The following is a 15,713-nucleotide window of genomic DNA, read 5'->3' as shown; positions in this document are numbered from 1 at the left end:
CTGAGCGAGGGCCGGGTAAATGATCTTGGAGGGCCGCATCCGGCCCCCAGGCCTTAGTTTGAGGACCCCTGTTCTAGAACATGGCCATACAGCCCGAAAAACCTACAACAACCCAGAAACAAACAAACAAAACTCGAGGACAAACCCAAATAAAAAAATCTGTTTTCCGAGTGCAGGGACATGCAGACGTTCAAAGATGTGGATTTTCAGCTCATATCCGGGATATTCCTGCACCTGAAAATCTCACGTTTTTTGCAGTTTGTAGCAATTGCTTCCACTTTTACAGGGAACGGCGCTTGGCCACCCTTCAGTTTGCTCCGGGAGCTCTTGAGATAAAGGTACTGTCTGGACGGGCCCTGAATGTGCAATACTTATTCATTTAAATCCGCTATGGCAGCTTTACCATTTGTATCCCGGGTCATAATTTCAGACATTTCCTAATAAAACTATATCTGTCCACTTTAGACTTGCTATTTCTTCCTTTTTGTCCAAAATCAATCAAGTCCATGTGAAAAACACTGGAATGTAACAGATTAACAATATTTTTTTTAATTCTTCAGTAAAGCTGACTGAACAAGTACAGTATCCTTAGGGGATATGTTCCTGAACATACCATGGAAACAGGAAACCATGGAGCTGCTATGCTCAGAACCCCCAAACCAGCATATATTTGGTTTTGAACATTCAATTCATAGGAAATTCACAAGTAACGTGTTATTGTCAGTAGACACTATTCAGACATACATCATCAAAGGCAAACAAAGCTTCCTTCATGAAAGCTTACTGGATTTCAATTGCAGTTTTCTGCAATTTCTTCTGTGCCTTTCCATTATAAAGGTTGGCTCAGTGAGCTACCAGTTCTGTGCCGAATCTTCCCTGCAGATAATTTAGGCTGTAGGTAAGAAACACTTTTGCTGGAATTGGAGCCAGCACCACATTTTTCTTTGCAGGAGCGTCTGTAGCACAACCAAATTAACAGATAACAGGCTAGAGCAGTTGAGTACCTATCAAAAAGAAGAGCCCTGCTAGATCTGTTGAATGCAGCCTTTCCCACCATTGCAAATATCTTAAGACTACAGATGTCATCTCCCACCATTGACAAAGCTGGCTGGGATTGATAGGAGTTGGTCTTTAATGCATGATGAAGGACCCACACCGGTGAAAACTGATCTAGCATCAATGAACTAGATGCTTCTGAGAAGCCCAAATACAGAACAGATAGCCAACAAGAGTTGACATCATTTGGATGAAATACTACCCATGATTATGAATGCTTTCTTTCACTACTGTGACTAGCAACTGTTGTTGGACCTGTCTTACATAATTTCCATTTTCAAGCTATCTGAATACATTCTTGAATTCTATAAATGTATATGCTGTGTAATTCTTTATGTCTGAGGTCACAGAGAGCCACAAAGGTCTACTGGTGTTCCTGAGGCCTTATTTTTATCTCGCATCATTGAATAGTTATTTTTTTCCCTATAGGGAAAATAATACGCTGTTTTGAAGGATAATGTCTGTCTTATCCAAGGGAGCTTCTCTGTGATTCCTGCTGCCAATTTATAACAGCAGACTGCAATGTAGAACAAGAGTGATTTTTTTTCACTGCAAATCACTGCCAATCTTCTTGCACAGACCTGGACATGACTTGTGTTGTCGAAGGATTTCATGGCCGGAATCACTGGGTTTCTGTAAGTTTTTTGGGCTGTATGACCATGTTCCAGAAGCATTCTCTCCTGAAGTTTCACCTGCATCTATGGCAAGCATCCTCAGAGGTTGAGAAGTCTGACTCACAACCTCTGAGGATGCCTGCCATAGATGCAGGCGAAACATCAGGAGAGAATGCTTCTGGAACAAGGCCATACAGCCCGAAAAACTTACAGCAACCCACTTGACATTACTTCTGCCATCTTACAGAAAACCTCATATCAACAGATAGCGCTATTCTGGAGTATATTATTTAAGATTGTTTGGGATCTAAGATACAGGAGGGAGTTCACAGTACTGTATCCACAATATCCCCATAAAGATCACAAGCATTTTTGAAACATGACATAAAATGTGTGTGTGTGATGTGTGTGTATAGACGCATCAAATACACACATAAAGCGATAGCTCTCTATAAAGAGGGCTATCGCTATATATCTCTCTCTCTATATATATATACACACACACACATATATATAGAGAGAGAGAGAGCGCAATACAACTGGGACATAATCCTCTGGAGTGATAGCTCTCTCTCTCTATATATATAGAAAGAGCTATCACTATTTCTCTCTCACACACACACACACTAGAGAGAGAGCTACAGCTGGGATGGTTCCGGCTCAGCTTATCTATCTGAACGCATCTCTTCCTACGAACCCTCCAGGAACTTAAGATCATTTAAGGAGCCCCTGCTCTCGATCCCTCCTGCCTCGCAAGCATGTCTGGCGGGGATGAGAGACAGGGCCTTCTCTGTGGCGGCCCCTCGGCTGTGGAACACCCTGCCTAGGGATATTAGATCAGCCCCTTCCCTCCTGACTTTCCGAAAAAGAGTAAAAACTTGGCTCTTCGACAAACTAGAGTTGGAAAATGACCCAGGAACGGCCAAACAATGTAACGGATGAGAATTTGAACGAGGACATAGTTCTTTTTAAAATTGTTATGATGCACTGTCTTTTATGTTTAATTGCACTTAATGTTTTTGCTTTATCAATGTACCGTATGTATTTTTACGGCATCGAATTGTGCCAACTGTGTATTGTTCCCTGAGTTGCCTTTGGGCTGATATGGGCGGGATAGAAATAATGTAAATAAATAAATAAATAAATAAATAATCATCTGGAGTAAAGGGCATTTGTCGTAAAGACTCGTACTACTTTATTTGTACAATATTTGCACCAGAAATTGAATTTTAGTGTAATTTTATCTTTGTACAACCAAGCTATCTCAAGAGAGTACCTATGCCTGGCACAGTCTTCTGGAAAACACTACCAGGTGCACTGTTAACCTTTGCAAACCACTGGAATTAAATCAGCATTGTGCCTATAAAGGATCTTTATCACTTCTTTCTTATTGGCAACATTCCACACTCACTTACGTAGTTCTTGCTGTTTTACATAAAGCTGGTGGACAGCAAAACATATTTAAAGATGAGCTTAAAGCTAACCTTAAAAAATGTGGAATAAACACTGAATACTGGGAAGCCCTGGCCCTCTAACTGGAGCTTAGCTGTTAACAAAGAGTTGTGGATGTGAAGAGGCACAAATAAAAAGCAAAAGGGAGAAATGTGCCCAGAGAAAACCTTTGTCGTCACTGCCTTCCACCTGCAAATCCACATCATCAATGTGAAAGACCACAGTGACCTATGGATGCAAGACTCTACCCTTGGAAGTCAATCATACTCAGCCATGAGGGATGGCCTATGATGATTAGTTCTGAAAAGCTTGCCTATTTCCATGTATCATAACCCTACGCTGCAGGGTCTCAGCAATGGTAGAGAAAGCATCCAGTGTTACTTGAATTATTAGCACCGCTTTCTTCTGGAAGACATCCTATATCTATGTAGCAAACAAATTGAAACGCAGACATTAAAGAGCTTTTTTTAAAAGAGGAGGAACAAAGGACAACAGCCTATATTGAAAAGTAAACATTTATTAGAACCAATACAAGAAGTATGAAAGAGAGGGGTGGGAGATACAGGGCAGAGGACTGTGGGTTGTTTTCGTAACATGTCAAATTGTACAACAAATAGCTCCTTGTTTAAAAATCATTTTCACACTTTAAAAACCAGCGTAACATACATTAGCTCAGAATTAAAGGGCTTGGCTAAAATGTCACCAAAAAGGAGGGCTAACACACACACGCACGCACGCACTCAGAAGATCATCAATGATCTGTTGTGGATGGAAGCATGTTGTTATGATTGAGAGGAAGTTGACCCTTCCATGCCTCACCTATCTCCCAGATAAGGTCTTCTTCCCAGTAAGAGTACTAGACTGGCACTGGGAAAGTCCAGATTCTAGTCCTTACTGACAGAACTTACCGGGTGATCCAAAACCTAGTCACTCTCTTGGCTTGACCTATCTTAAGATAGTTGTGGTGAGAAATAGGTGAGGCTGAGAGAGATTGACTGGTGTCACAATCCTGTGAGGATACAATGAGGAGGAAAGTACATACTTTGCCTTCAGCTCGTTAAAAGAAAGGTGGAACATAACTGTAAATAATAAAGCTAATAATTATAGTCTGGCTTCTCTGCCTGGCACTAATAGCAGCAAACCACCAAGACCTTTTCGCACAATAACACTTTATTTAGTTGTGCTTGTTTTTCCAGTCTGGATCCAGCCAAATATTCATGTGTCATTTGAAAATTTACAAGGTGAATTGTATGATCAGTATGTTATGATCCATCTTTCTCCAGATTTGTATCCATCTCTCCTAGACATTACCATGATAAAGGTGAGACCTGCATAGAGGAACGCCAACTGACAAAGGCTGTCAACCCAGGCGACTTTGTCTACTAAAAATATGGTTGAAGGAGGTATGAGGAGTTAAAATTAAACCAGAGAATTCAGTCTCAAGAGGAAAACAAATCTGGGCATCTGCTTTTGAAGTGATGCAGTGAGGTATCAATCCAGATGTGTCTTTGTTTAGCTCAAATCCAATACGAAGGAGCTGGCAGAATTGAAATCCCCAGAGAACTTGCCTTTTTGTCTCTTGGGAGAAAAAAAGAATCTACAGAAAACATAATAAATCCTCCGAATTTGGGATTAAATGGCTTTCAAAGATGGAATCAGAAAAGCAAAAATGCAGCTGAATATTGTGCAATGGCATTGAGCAGTAAGATGGGGGCCCATTAGCTTTCGCCAAAACTCCAAGTAAAACTCAATTAACTAGGTCACCTTACAATAAAAAGACAGCTGTGATATAAGCAAGGTGAGAAAATTTAACTTGTGCTGAACGAAGGCGGGTTTTTTTTTCTCTTTCTCCTTCCGCCTTTTCGACTGTTCCCACTAATGGGAGGAGACAGAATGTCATTACAGCCAGTACAGCACGAAAAGATTTAGATGCCACCCCAGGTAAAAATTAGACCATTAATCAAAAAATTAATGAGTTTAATTAAAACAAAATTAATTCTCACTCTCTGTATTTTATCTCATTCTCCTAGGCGACTGGGGATAACAATTCATTTTTTTTGACAGCATGCTAAGAATAGGCTGCGTCAGAAGACTGCACCTGCAAATTGAATGTCTCTCCATGAAGTTAAACCATGATGAATTCAGAGAAGGAAGCACTCAATTTCTATAACAAAACAAAACAATAAGATTCAACGGTGTTTTTTTTTTGTACAATCACACGATGAATACATTAATTACATACCACTAGTGAAAGCCCAGATTTGAAATTCAAACCTCCCACACACATTTCCCATCCAAATGCAAGACGACACCAAAAAAGCTAACATCAATATGCTTTGTTATGCCATTGAAACATTTGAGACCAGGAGCCAAAGAGTGAGGAGGTGGGATCAGTTCAGAAGCCACCTAAATGCAGCATGTCTGGCTGGAAATCCTGGATGTTCTGAATCAGCTGGCTAATTCTACTGTCCTAAGAAACACACACACTTTACAGGGTTTTCAGCAGAAGGGAGGGAACTGAAAAGCAGTTCTCTTTTTTTCTTGGACTTAAGTACCTGGCTATGCTTTTTGGATTTAATTTTTTAAAAAGTTCTTCTAGAAAAAGAGCTCTTTTGAACAGGGCTGCAGCACAACACCAGTTCACATTGTGAACCTTCATAGTTTGCTCCTTGCATTTCTGCTCTTTGAGAAGGCTAAGAAAGATGTTCAATGTCTACACTACAGCAAGTTTAAGTTGCTTTCCCATGGTCCCTGCTGATGCATTTTGTTGTTGCGTTTAAATTGACAAGGTGCTTTGAACACCTTCCAAATCTTATCTAATGTGTCCAACTGAGAAGGGTTTGTGCACAATTTCTAATGAAATATCCCCCCCCCCCCCAAAAAAAAGTAAAGGGGAGGAGGGTGACATGATAATTATCGTTACAGAGATGTATGGACACTTTTTAAAAAAATCACAGCACAAGTAGTTGCATAAGAACAGAGATGCCAAAGAGTTTCATGGAAGGGGGACGTATTTAAAATGGTGAACATGATAATTATCAAATGCCTACTAATTTCTTAACATATCATTAGTTTGCTTACTTTTCAAACTGATACACATGTGCTTCTAACTGCTAGAAGTCTTCATTTTTTTAGTTCTAGATAGGGCCATTTATTATCAGCAGCTTGCAAAGGAAGTCGCTGAACAGACTGCGCTCTGACACACAAGATGCAGAGCCAACCTTAAGAAATGGGGCCACAAAGTGGAGTCCACGACAGGCGAGGGTGGAAAAGAGCAAACCAGAGGCACTCCCAAGTAACCAGCTACTGGTCACAGGACATTTAGTACAATGCAAAGTTTTTAAACTTCGTGTTTTTTAAATACATTACAACTGTACCTTCAGTTTGCTTCTGATATGATAAATAAATAAGCTTTATTTTACGATTTGTTATGTGTGCAATTGTATGCATCTAAGCAGGTAATAGAAAAAAGAAAGAAGATGTTCACCCAAAGCTTTCAACTGTGAACTCTTCTAAGTGCTTTTGTAAAAATAAGAATAAGAAGCAATGTTTCACCTGGCCAAGCTGGTACACTTTTTGTAAGAAGGGGTTTCAGACCCTAATTGCCCAAAAGGAAATTTCTTTTATACAGTCCACATGCTTTCAGAACTACACACTTAATACACAAGGCAATTGATGCTACTCAAGGTGTGGGCTGGGGAAATCTCAGTATGCTTTAGAGCAGTGGTTCTCAACCTGTGGGTCCTCAGATATTTTGGCTTTCAACTCCCAGAAATCCTAATAGCTGGTAAACTGGCTGGGATTTCTGGGAGTTGTACACCAAAACATCTGGGGACCCACAGGTTGAGAACCACTGCTTTAGAGGTTATCCCGCAGAATCGTAGCCACCTCCAGACACTTCCTCTCCAAGCTGTGTGCTTTCAAGTCATTTCTGATTTGTGGCAATGCTAAGGCAAAACCACTACAGGGTTTTCTTGGTAGAATTTGTTGGGTGGGGGTGGGGGGGTAGTAACTTGCCCAAGGTCCCCATGAGGAGACCAGGATCGATTGAGGATTCGAACTCTGGTCTCTCAGTGTCCAAGTCCATCACTCAAACTACTGCACCACACTGGCTCTCTGGTTCTGTGTCTATTTACCCAAAATACAATGCAGTGATCTGAGTCATCAGCAGCCTATTCTAAAAAGCAGTAGAGGGGCAGTGTAGGATCATCTGGCATCCAAAGAAAGAAGAGACCAAGAGGCAAGGCGGTGTCCTCTCTAAGGGGGACAGAACCTCAGAGAACTTGCGCAGATAATCTAGGTCAGCAAGAACCTAGTGTATCTTTCTTTTTCCCCTAGATCAAACACGATCTCCTTTCCCACTTCCTGTCACTTCAGAGAAATAACATCCAAGAATTCCAGTTGTTTTCCCCTTTCACAGCTGTAGTGTCACAAATTCACACCTAAACCGATTATCTTAAAAGTGGCATGACTGAATAATAATAATAATAATAATAATAATAATAATAATAATAATAATAATGGCTGAGTAAGAAAGCTCTCTGACTTTAACTCGCGTGTTCTCTTTTTCCATTTCAGGAATATAAAGAATGACTATCTCTACTCCACTAATTATAGTTTTTCCAAAAGAAAAAGACAGCTTGGGCATCCTCTTATCTCAAAAAATCCTCAAAGTGACTGATTATTTACAATAACTACATCTAAGCAGACAAATTTGCTTAGATGTAAAGACTACATCTAAGCAGCCAAATAGAAAATTCATCCTTCCTCAAAAATCCTTTTTAGCGTCCGAGATATTCTCTTGCCTCAGCACATACAAGTGTGGCAAGAGGTGGGTGGAAGAGCACAGAGAAAAGCTAATGCCATTTTAAAAACCTGAATGGGATTCAAACAGCTGTAGGGATGGATGAGTAAGACAAGCCACTCCATTGAGATTTGGATTTTTTTAAAAAAAAAAACCTACCCAATTTGCACCCCCTAAAACCAAACACTGAGTCCAACACTATTGTGTTTGGAAATCTTATATTTCTGAGCATGCGACACACCATTTGAAAGTTCAGCATATAGCTGGAAACTATACAAAGAAAACTGCATAAAATTCTACAATGCAGAAACATGCTAAATGTACCCAGCTTTAGTAAATAGATGCACGAGTACAAAAATGCAAACTATATACACATTTTGTGCTGAAAAAAGCCTGTACAAAACCAACAGTTTGGCAGTGGGACAATAAACATCTCGATGGAATCAGGCATAATAGATTTGCCAATCGCAAGCTGTAGGCTGGTCACTAGTTGAATGTAGATGAATGTACAGCATTCAGTATCAAGCAAGGAAGACCAGCCTATGGGTTAGCTCTCCCATCTGCCTATGACAATTTTCAAATAGGAACAAGAAGAGCAGCACCGTTACCTATCTCTACTTTACCTATCTCTAAGTGATCAAAGCTATCTATTTTGTAGGTTCAATCCCTTCTCAAAATGACTCCCCATGTCATGTTCAGGACTCCAAAAGAAAAAATATTTTTCTACAAATCCATGCTTTCTTACCACATTATTTCATCTTGGAGCTCCCTTTTCAATTACATAGAAAATAGCAAAGATGTGACAACCTAAATTTAGCTCACAACCGACCCACCCTCTTGTCTTTTATGTGAACAGGGAGAAGAGGGTCTTCCTATTTAGTATCAGCAATTGTGCATAGGGACTGGAATCAGGTATGCATCCTCAGACCGCTGAACTATATAGAACTGGATGTAACACAAATTCCCATTCTACATTTCAAGAATCACTGGCAAGTCCTAGCCAAAGGAAATGCATATTCTTCTAAATGGTTTTGTGTTTGAATATGGTGAGAGGCATGAAAGCATCAGGGTTGGGGAGGGGGAGCTAAGCATAGGGCTTTTCTCCATAGCCTCTTCCCCCAAAAGAACTGGAAAAATTTGGGAAGAATGTAGTATGAAATATTCAATTTCATAATAATGGATGGAATTATTTATAGCTATTTCAAAAAAATTTCTAAAATTACTATATATACCCATGTATCAGTCAACCATGTGTAAACATCAAATATAGGTTTTGGGGTCAAAATTAGGGATTTTGATGCAACTCATGGGAAAGTTAAAGGTCACTCTGCAGAGAGGGGAAAGTGCCAGCACTGCCTCAGACAGGCCAGCTGCCAAAGTTGCCATTTTCTGCTTAGGCATTTCCAAAGCAGCAATATGGCAGAAAGAGTACAAGGAGTTAAGTAATTCTCACCTTTCACAGTTCTACCCAAAGATAGATGGTAAGATACTGCACTTACAGTGACCAAAGGATAAGTCAACCCAGGATCTTTTGGTCAGTTTTTTTTTTGCTAACCTTTGTAGACTTATGCATGAGTATGTACACTAAATAACAGGAAGACTTTTATTTAGGGCAATGTACAGCAACAATGCTGTAATTCCTGGTCTTGCTTTAAGGGAACTAGTACTTTATATCTGTATGACATTATGAAGTGGAGGAGACAAAACAGTTGTTCTTGTTTTACTAATGTTGATGGTTTCTTTTGTTTTGGTTACATTTCCCGGGTTCTACGTTTCCCAGGTTCTACCAGCAAAACCCAACAGGTTTTTCAAGAGCTCAGGTATTTCACATCATCCCAGATCCTGTAGCTTCATTCGCCACAATTTTACAAAAATAATTTGTATTTCTTTCCTGAATAAATTGTACTTTTATTGATCAAATATGATAATTTTATGTCCAACCCAATTACACATAATGCATTTTCCATTCTTGCAAGAAAAGGAGAGGATCTTTCAATATGTAAAAAATACTATCCCACCTCTCCCCAATCTCCATGGCTTCAAATTTCCTTTAAATACAGTACAACTGTACTGATTACATTTAGCCACTGAGTTGGAGGAAGTTTCCAACTGTTATGTCTACCAATTGTTTTGAGGGCAAAACTCTACTGGTGATGAAAGTCACTAAAGCAACAAAAAGTCAACTGAAGCCTGTTCCACACAGCTGAATCAAATCCCACATTATCTGCTTTGTACTGGAATATATGGCAGTGTGGACTCTGATAACCCAGTTCAAAGCAGATATTGTAGGATTTTCCGCCTTGATATTCTGGGTTATATGGCTGTGTGGAATGGCCCTGAGGTTGCTACAGCTCAACTGCAAATGAGTATAAATTCCTGACAGGGATGGGGCTACAAAGGTAGAAAAGTTGGATGGATGAAACACTTCTATCGTTAATTGTAGGAAAACAGAAAATGTAAATATTCAAAAACAGTGAAAACGGATAAGCAGAGGTACTAGTGATTTTGCTAATGTTGGCAGCTCTGTCTTACCACCCAAAAAGTATCTGTCAAGGAGAGCAGGAAGTAATAAGACAGAGGTAAAATGCCTAATTAAAAGTCCTAGATCCTAGAAGAGGACTTAAAGGAAACACAAGGAGTAGCGACATTATAATTCTCTAGTATACTAAGTCTAGCCTACTTCAAATTGCAAGCTCCCATCAAGTTTACTATGAGCATGCATGACCCTGAATTGCTTTTGAGCACTCCAAAATTCAGAAGGTGAGAGGCTAGTGTTGATCAATACTGTCAGTGTTGCCTTTTACTATCAAAAGCTGCAGCAAATTTATCTGCAGTGAGGGACGGACGAAAGCAGAGCCCTGAAATCTCATCTATTCTACACAATACAGGCATTCCATGTGAAAAAACATGCATGGGCACTGGGGAAAGGGCACACTACCAAGGGGAATGCTACTCTACTTGTTTTCGGTCACTTGGTCCTCCAGTCCTTTGTCGTTAGGAACAAGAGGAAAACAACTGCTGAAATGACTTATTATCAACAGCCCACCCCAAAAAAACTTAACTGTGGAATTGTTCACCTGCTGATTCAAACACTGTCAAGCACAAAGAGCACCAAGGCCAAAATGGAACAATTCTTGCACCTGAGCTGCATCTAGATTGGTATGCTATATATGATACTTAAATGATGTTCATGTGATTTTGTACCTCTGATCAATTGTTTCTCATGAAATGAGGAGTAGGCCCAGATCCCAGAACAAAAGAGCTCTTTTGGGGGGAAAAGGTTACTAGGCTGAAGAACATGGAAACCTGCCTCATATTATGTGAGATCTTCCGAGCCCAGTTTTGGTAGTAACAGTCCTGTGGCAAGATTTTTTTTTCTAACCCTACCTGGTGATCTAGCTACTAATCAGGTCTCATCTTGCTTACCTTCTGAAACCAGATGAGATCAACTGTGCGCACAATGGTATGATAGAGAAGTTTGGCACACACAAAGCAGCATCTCAGGGATTCAAACTAATTTTGGAATCACAATTTTTGGCCTTTTTTTTTAGAACAGGCAGAGACAGAGGAATATCTCAAGGAAGACATAATGTGGTTGGGCTGCACAACAAATGGTGCTGTGTCAATGCAAGCCAAGAAACACAAAGGGATGTGGGTTGGAAGATTACTAAATCTGACAGGTTGAAATGGATGGGGACTGTCTCTAAGGACGAGATCCTCAGATTTACCTGTTTTGCCCTAACACTATAAAAAATGAAATATGTTGTATGGGAACGGGTTGGCCTGAATCAAGTGATAATGGCAGAAGGAACCAGGATGAGAACTGTGTTTCAACATCCTGGAACCCTGTTCCAGAATAAGATCAGCAGTTCTGAAAACAACTAGAAATAGCCCCCACACCATTCTGGCTTAATGGACATTTGGAAATCTCAGAATCCAAAGCATACACCAAATGAAAGGAGTCTTCCCCGAACGTAGGCAGCCTCCTGACTCCCTTTTTACTGTAACACTCTAGAGCAATGGGAGATGACATCTCTCCGCATGCAAACTGGTGAAGGGACCAAACGAAACCGCCAGGCAGAGGAGGACAAAACCTCAGGAGGCTTAAAAAGAGATATCAAAGTGAGAACCATTTCTTGGATTCTGAGATGAAGGGAAAGAAGAACACACACAGCATGTCAATTTCTTGGGAGTGAAACCAGAATGTGACTCACACTATTCATGTTATGACTAAACCAACAAATATCAACGTTTCTCCTGTCGAGCACAGTAATAAGCACACTTTTAATGGATGGATTTGAAAGGAGGGGAGAGAGGGCAGATATGTACAACTATACGGACAGACGAAGGAGCCCAGCCACTTTAGCTTTTCACTGCTTCCCGCTCTTTGTTTTCAGCGTCTTCTGGGTATGCGTGCCAGGTCAGTCTCTCTTCATAAAATGCTATCACAATTTGAGGGCACTTCACGTTGGCTTCTTTCGCTAGAACCAGGTCAGCCTCATCTGTGTCTTTCCTGAAGAAGAAAGAAAGAACAACAAAAGAAGGACTGGTCAATGCCTGGTCAGGCAGGTCATTCCACTGAATGTGGTGCAACATGAATGGAAGTTACGTTCTGGGCTCCTATAACCCCACTGAAGACAGCAGCCATGACTGGAGGACAGTACAGACACAAGCATTGTAAGGGAAAAACTACCCTGAAATATACAGAGCATCCAAAAGCAAACAGGATACAAAAGTTTAGCATTCAGCTCATTAGTGAGCAGAGCGTGAAGTGCTGTGTGATGTGGCTGTAAAAAATTAAGAGCTTAAGAGGCAAACATGCAGAGTCCAATCTTTAAAAAACCACAAAAGGGTTATTTACAATAATAAGAAATAACTGCATTTATTAATAATTAAGAACTGGGTCTGAGCTACTCTGAGCCATCTCTTCTAAGGTTTCAAGAGAAGGAAGAACTCAATTGCTACATCTCTCCTGGCACACAAGGAGAGAGAGAGAGAGCTCAAAGAACACAGCACACATTTTCTATAATAGAGATGTGTAAGGCAGAAGGCAGATTCAAAAAGGCTTGCAAGTAGAAAAATATCCATTTTAAACAACCAATCAGAACGAGAGCAGAAACAGAGGAGAGAAGAAATAGATACATTCCCAACTGTCATACAGGAGACATGGGGGAAGGGAAACTCTTAGTCTATACTAAGCTAACTAAACTTTTCCTCACTGAGGACTTGAGACTTGGGTAGCATGGGATTGAATTCTAACAGGCATACCTCATTTAAGATGCCCATTACATTGGAATCAGTATAGAAGGCAAAGTTGTTCAGTCCCTACAGGTGATATATATTTTTGTGTGCATTTTATATATTTCGCTTGGCTGGATTTTTAAAAAAGGGGGAATAAGAGTGTCTAGTTGCAACTTATTTTCTTCTGATGACACAGATCATTAATGTTGTTGATGCCTTCCCTTTCCCCCCAAACCAGCTCTCAAAGCCATTTTCAAATTAAAATAAAGGCAAACATTATTAAATAAACATACAAAAAAGCAAACTTGAACAAAGCTATCAAAACATTTATAAACAAGTTAAAACATGCAATTAACAGTGATTAAAATTTGTTTTAAAACAGTGCAATTAAAAGAGTACAGTTGATTCCTTTTCTTCCAAAACCTTCCACTCTCAAACATGTTTTGATTTTTTAAAAAGTATTTACTTGTCCACGGAAAGACAGCATTATAACCCCCCTCCATTCTTTGTGGTTTTTCAGGTAAAACAATATTTAATCAGTTAATTGGTTTTAGATCAAAGGCTTTAAAAATGTTAATCGCCTACAATCTGCCTCCAATTCAGAAAGCAGCAGAATTGTATAACACATTTTTTTTATGGCAAGCACTTTTAAAATCGGCAGTTTTAACTTACCATATACAAATTTAAATCAATGTATTAGTCATCAAGTATCTCAGTCAAATTACAAATTATTTTGCATGACTGAATGTCTACAATTTCTTTAACTTAGAAGACAGGAAGCCATGCAAAATGATTTGTAATTTGACTGTCTACTAGCACAATATTTGGCTCCCACTCTTGCCTCCAGGGACAAACCAAGAATGGGCAACTTGGAAGTCCCTGAACAGATTAACAAGTGAAGTGAGCAGATCAAAAGATTGAACTACCTAGAACAAAATTGAACTACCTAGAACAGTGGTTATCAACCTTTGGGTCCCCAGATGTTTTCAACTCCCAGAAATCCCAACAGCTGGTAAACTTGCTGGGATTTCTGGGAGTTGGAGGCCAAAACACCTCCACAGGTTGAGAACCACTGACCTAGAAGAATCCTTCACTTTGTGTGACTGTGGAGCAGAACAAACAACTCTGCACCTGTATGCTTGTCCACAATGCCCTGCCTCATTTACAGAGAATTATTTAAAGCTACAGACAGTGTGGTCGCTGTTGCCTGGTTTTGGTCAAAAATTATTTAGCTACTTGTGCGCCTATTTTTATCAGTTTTATACGTATGTATGCAATGCTTTTGACATGAAATAAATAACCCTTTGATAAACTATAGCACAGAGATGGGAATCATGTAGTACTTCAGATATGGTTGAACTACAACTCCCATCAGTTCTACTTAGAATAGTCAATAGTGAGTAATTATATAAGAGTTACAGTTCAACAACATGACCGCATGATTCCCAATCTGCTACACAGTGAACCCGAGGTATCTGTTAAGGTTTGATTCCAGGGCCACCTGTGGATACCAAAATCTGTGGCTGCTCAAATCCTGTTAAACGCAATGGTGTAATAAAATGTTGTCCCTTGCATTAAACTGCAAAATTCAAGTTGGCTTTTAAAAATATTTTCAAACTGTGGATGTTGGACTCAGTGGATGCAGAATCCATGGATACAGAAGGCTGACTGTATATAAATGTGTGTTGTGGGTTCATAGGGACTCTTCAGAACTGTTGAGGCAGTATACACAATCCAATGATGTACACCCCTTTGTTAACACCATTTTCTTTCATTGTTCTTTGGGGAGGACTGATTGAAAGGGAGATGGACTCTATGTATGTGTAGTACACACAGACCCACACATAAACATTTGTTCACCTCTCACGGAGCCTCATATTTTCCATTTTGATGTCTTATGAAAAACATATGGATTCAATGTAGAAACAACACAGAAAAATGAACATCCCACAAAGTGGGAAAAACTGGATCAACCCAACCTTACCTTTTGTATTAAATAGTAATATACATGGGCTAAAAATAGCATCTTAGCCAATACTCTGCAACCAAAACCAAGATGGAGGTTACCCTAGATGTCCACCTAAATGTGTTTTCTATGCTTCATTTTAGGCTTAAGAGTTGGGGTATGAAACACCAGGCTGTGGCATATCAAGAATGGGTGATGGGGTAACAGCAAAACAAAACCTCAGGCAACTCACTGGCTTGATCTGCATTTGCAACTTCCACACCCAATGGAGAGGGTCCACTGACCTAGCTTCTTAAACTACAGCGCCCACTTCTAGACCTATCTGATCATACAACAGTTACCTGTACAGACAATACAGCACATATTAGGGCTGCAAAATCAATCAACCAATTAATTAATGGCATCAATCAACTGGCAGTATCACTACAAATTAACATCGATCTGCCATTACCAAAGCCAATTAAAAAGACAGTGCAACAAGGAAATGCTTTGGGACCAGAAATCTTCAGCTGGGGGCCATTTTACAGACCTCTGTGCCACACTGACTCCAACTTGTACTAAACCTGACAAAAGAAAGGCA

General features: G+C 39.9%; 1 protein-coding gene across 4 annotated transcripts in view; it reads right to left on the bottom strand.

Moving 5' to 3' along the window:
* Positions 1–3,623: 3,623 nt before the first annotated feature.
* The window catches only part of CBX5 (chromobox 5), a 59,612-nt gene continuing 47,522 nt past the window's right edge, over positions 3,624–15,713 (bottom strand). For all 4 annotated transcript variants that reach the window (XM_060762901.2, XM_060762903.2, XM_060762902.2 and 1 more), the window contains one exon: positions 3,624–12,439. In XM_060762901.2, the coding sequence (XP_060618884.1) occupies positions 12,289–12,439 (151 nt within the window). In that variant the 3' untranslated portion in view covers positions 3,624–12,288. The remainder of the gene's footprint in view (positions 12,440–15,713) is intronic.

The sequence above is a fragment of the Anolis sagrei genome, chromosome 2 (assembly GCF_037176765.1).
Source record: "Anolis sagrei isolate rAnoSag1 chromosome 2, rAnoSag1.mat, whole genome shotgun sequence".
NCBI lineage: Eukaryota > Metazoa > Chordata > Lepidosauria > Squamata > Dactyloidae > Anolis > Anolis sagrei.
This window is presented reverse-complemented; position numbering and strand designations above follow the sequence as displayed.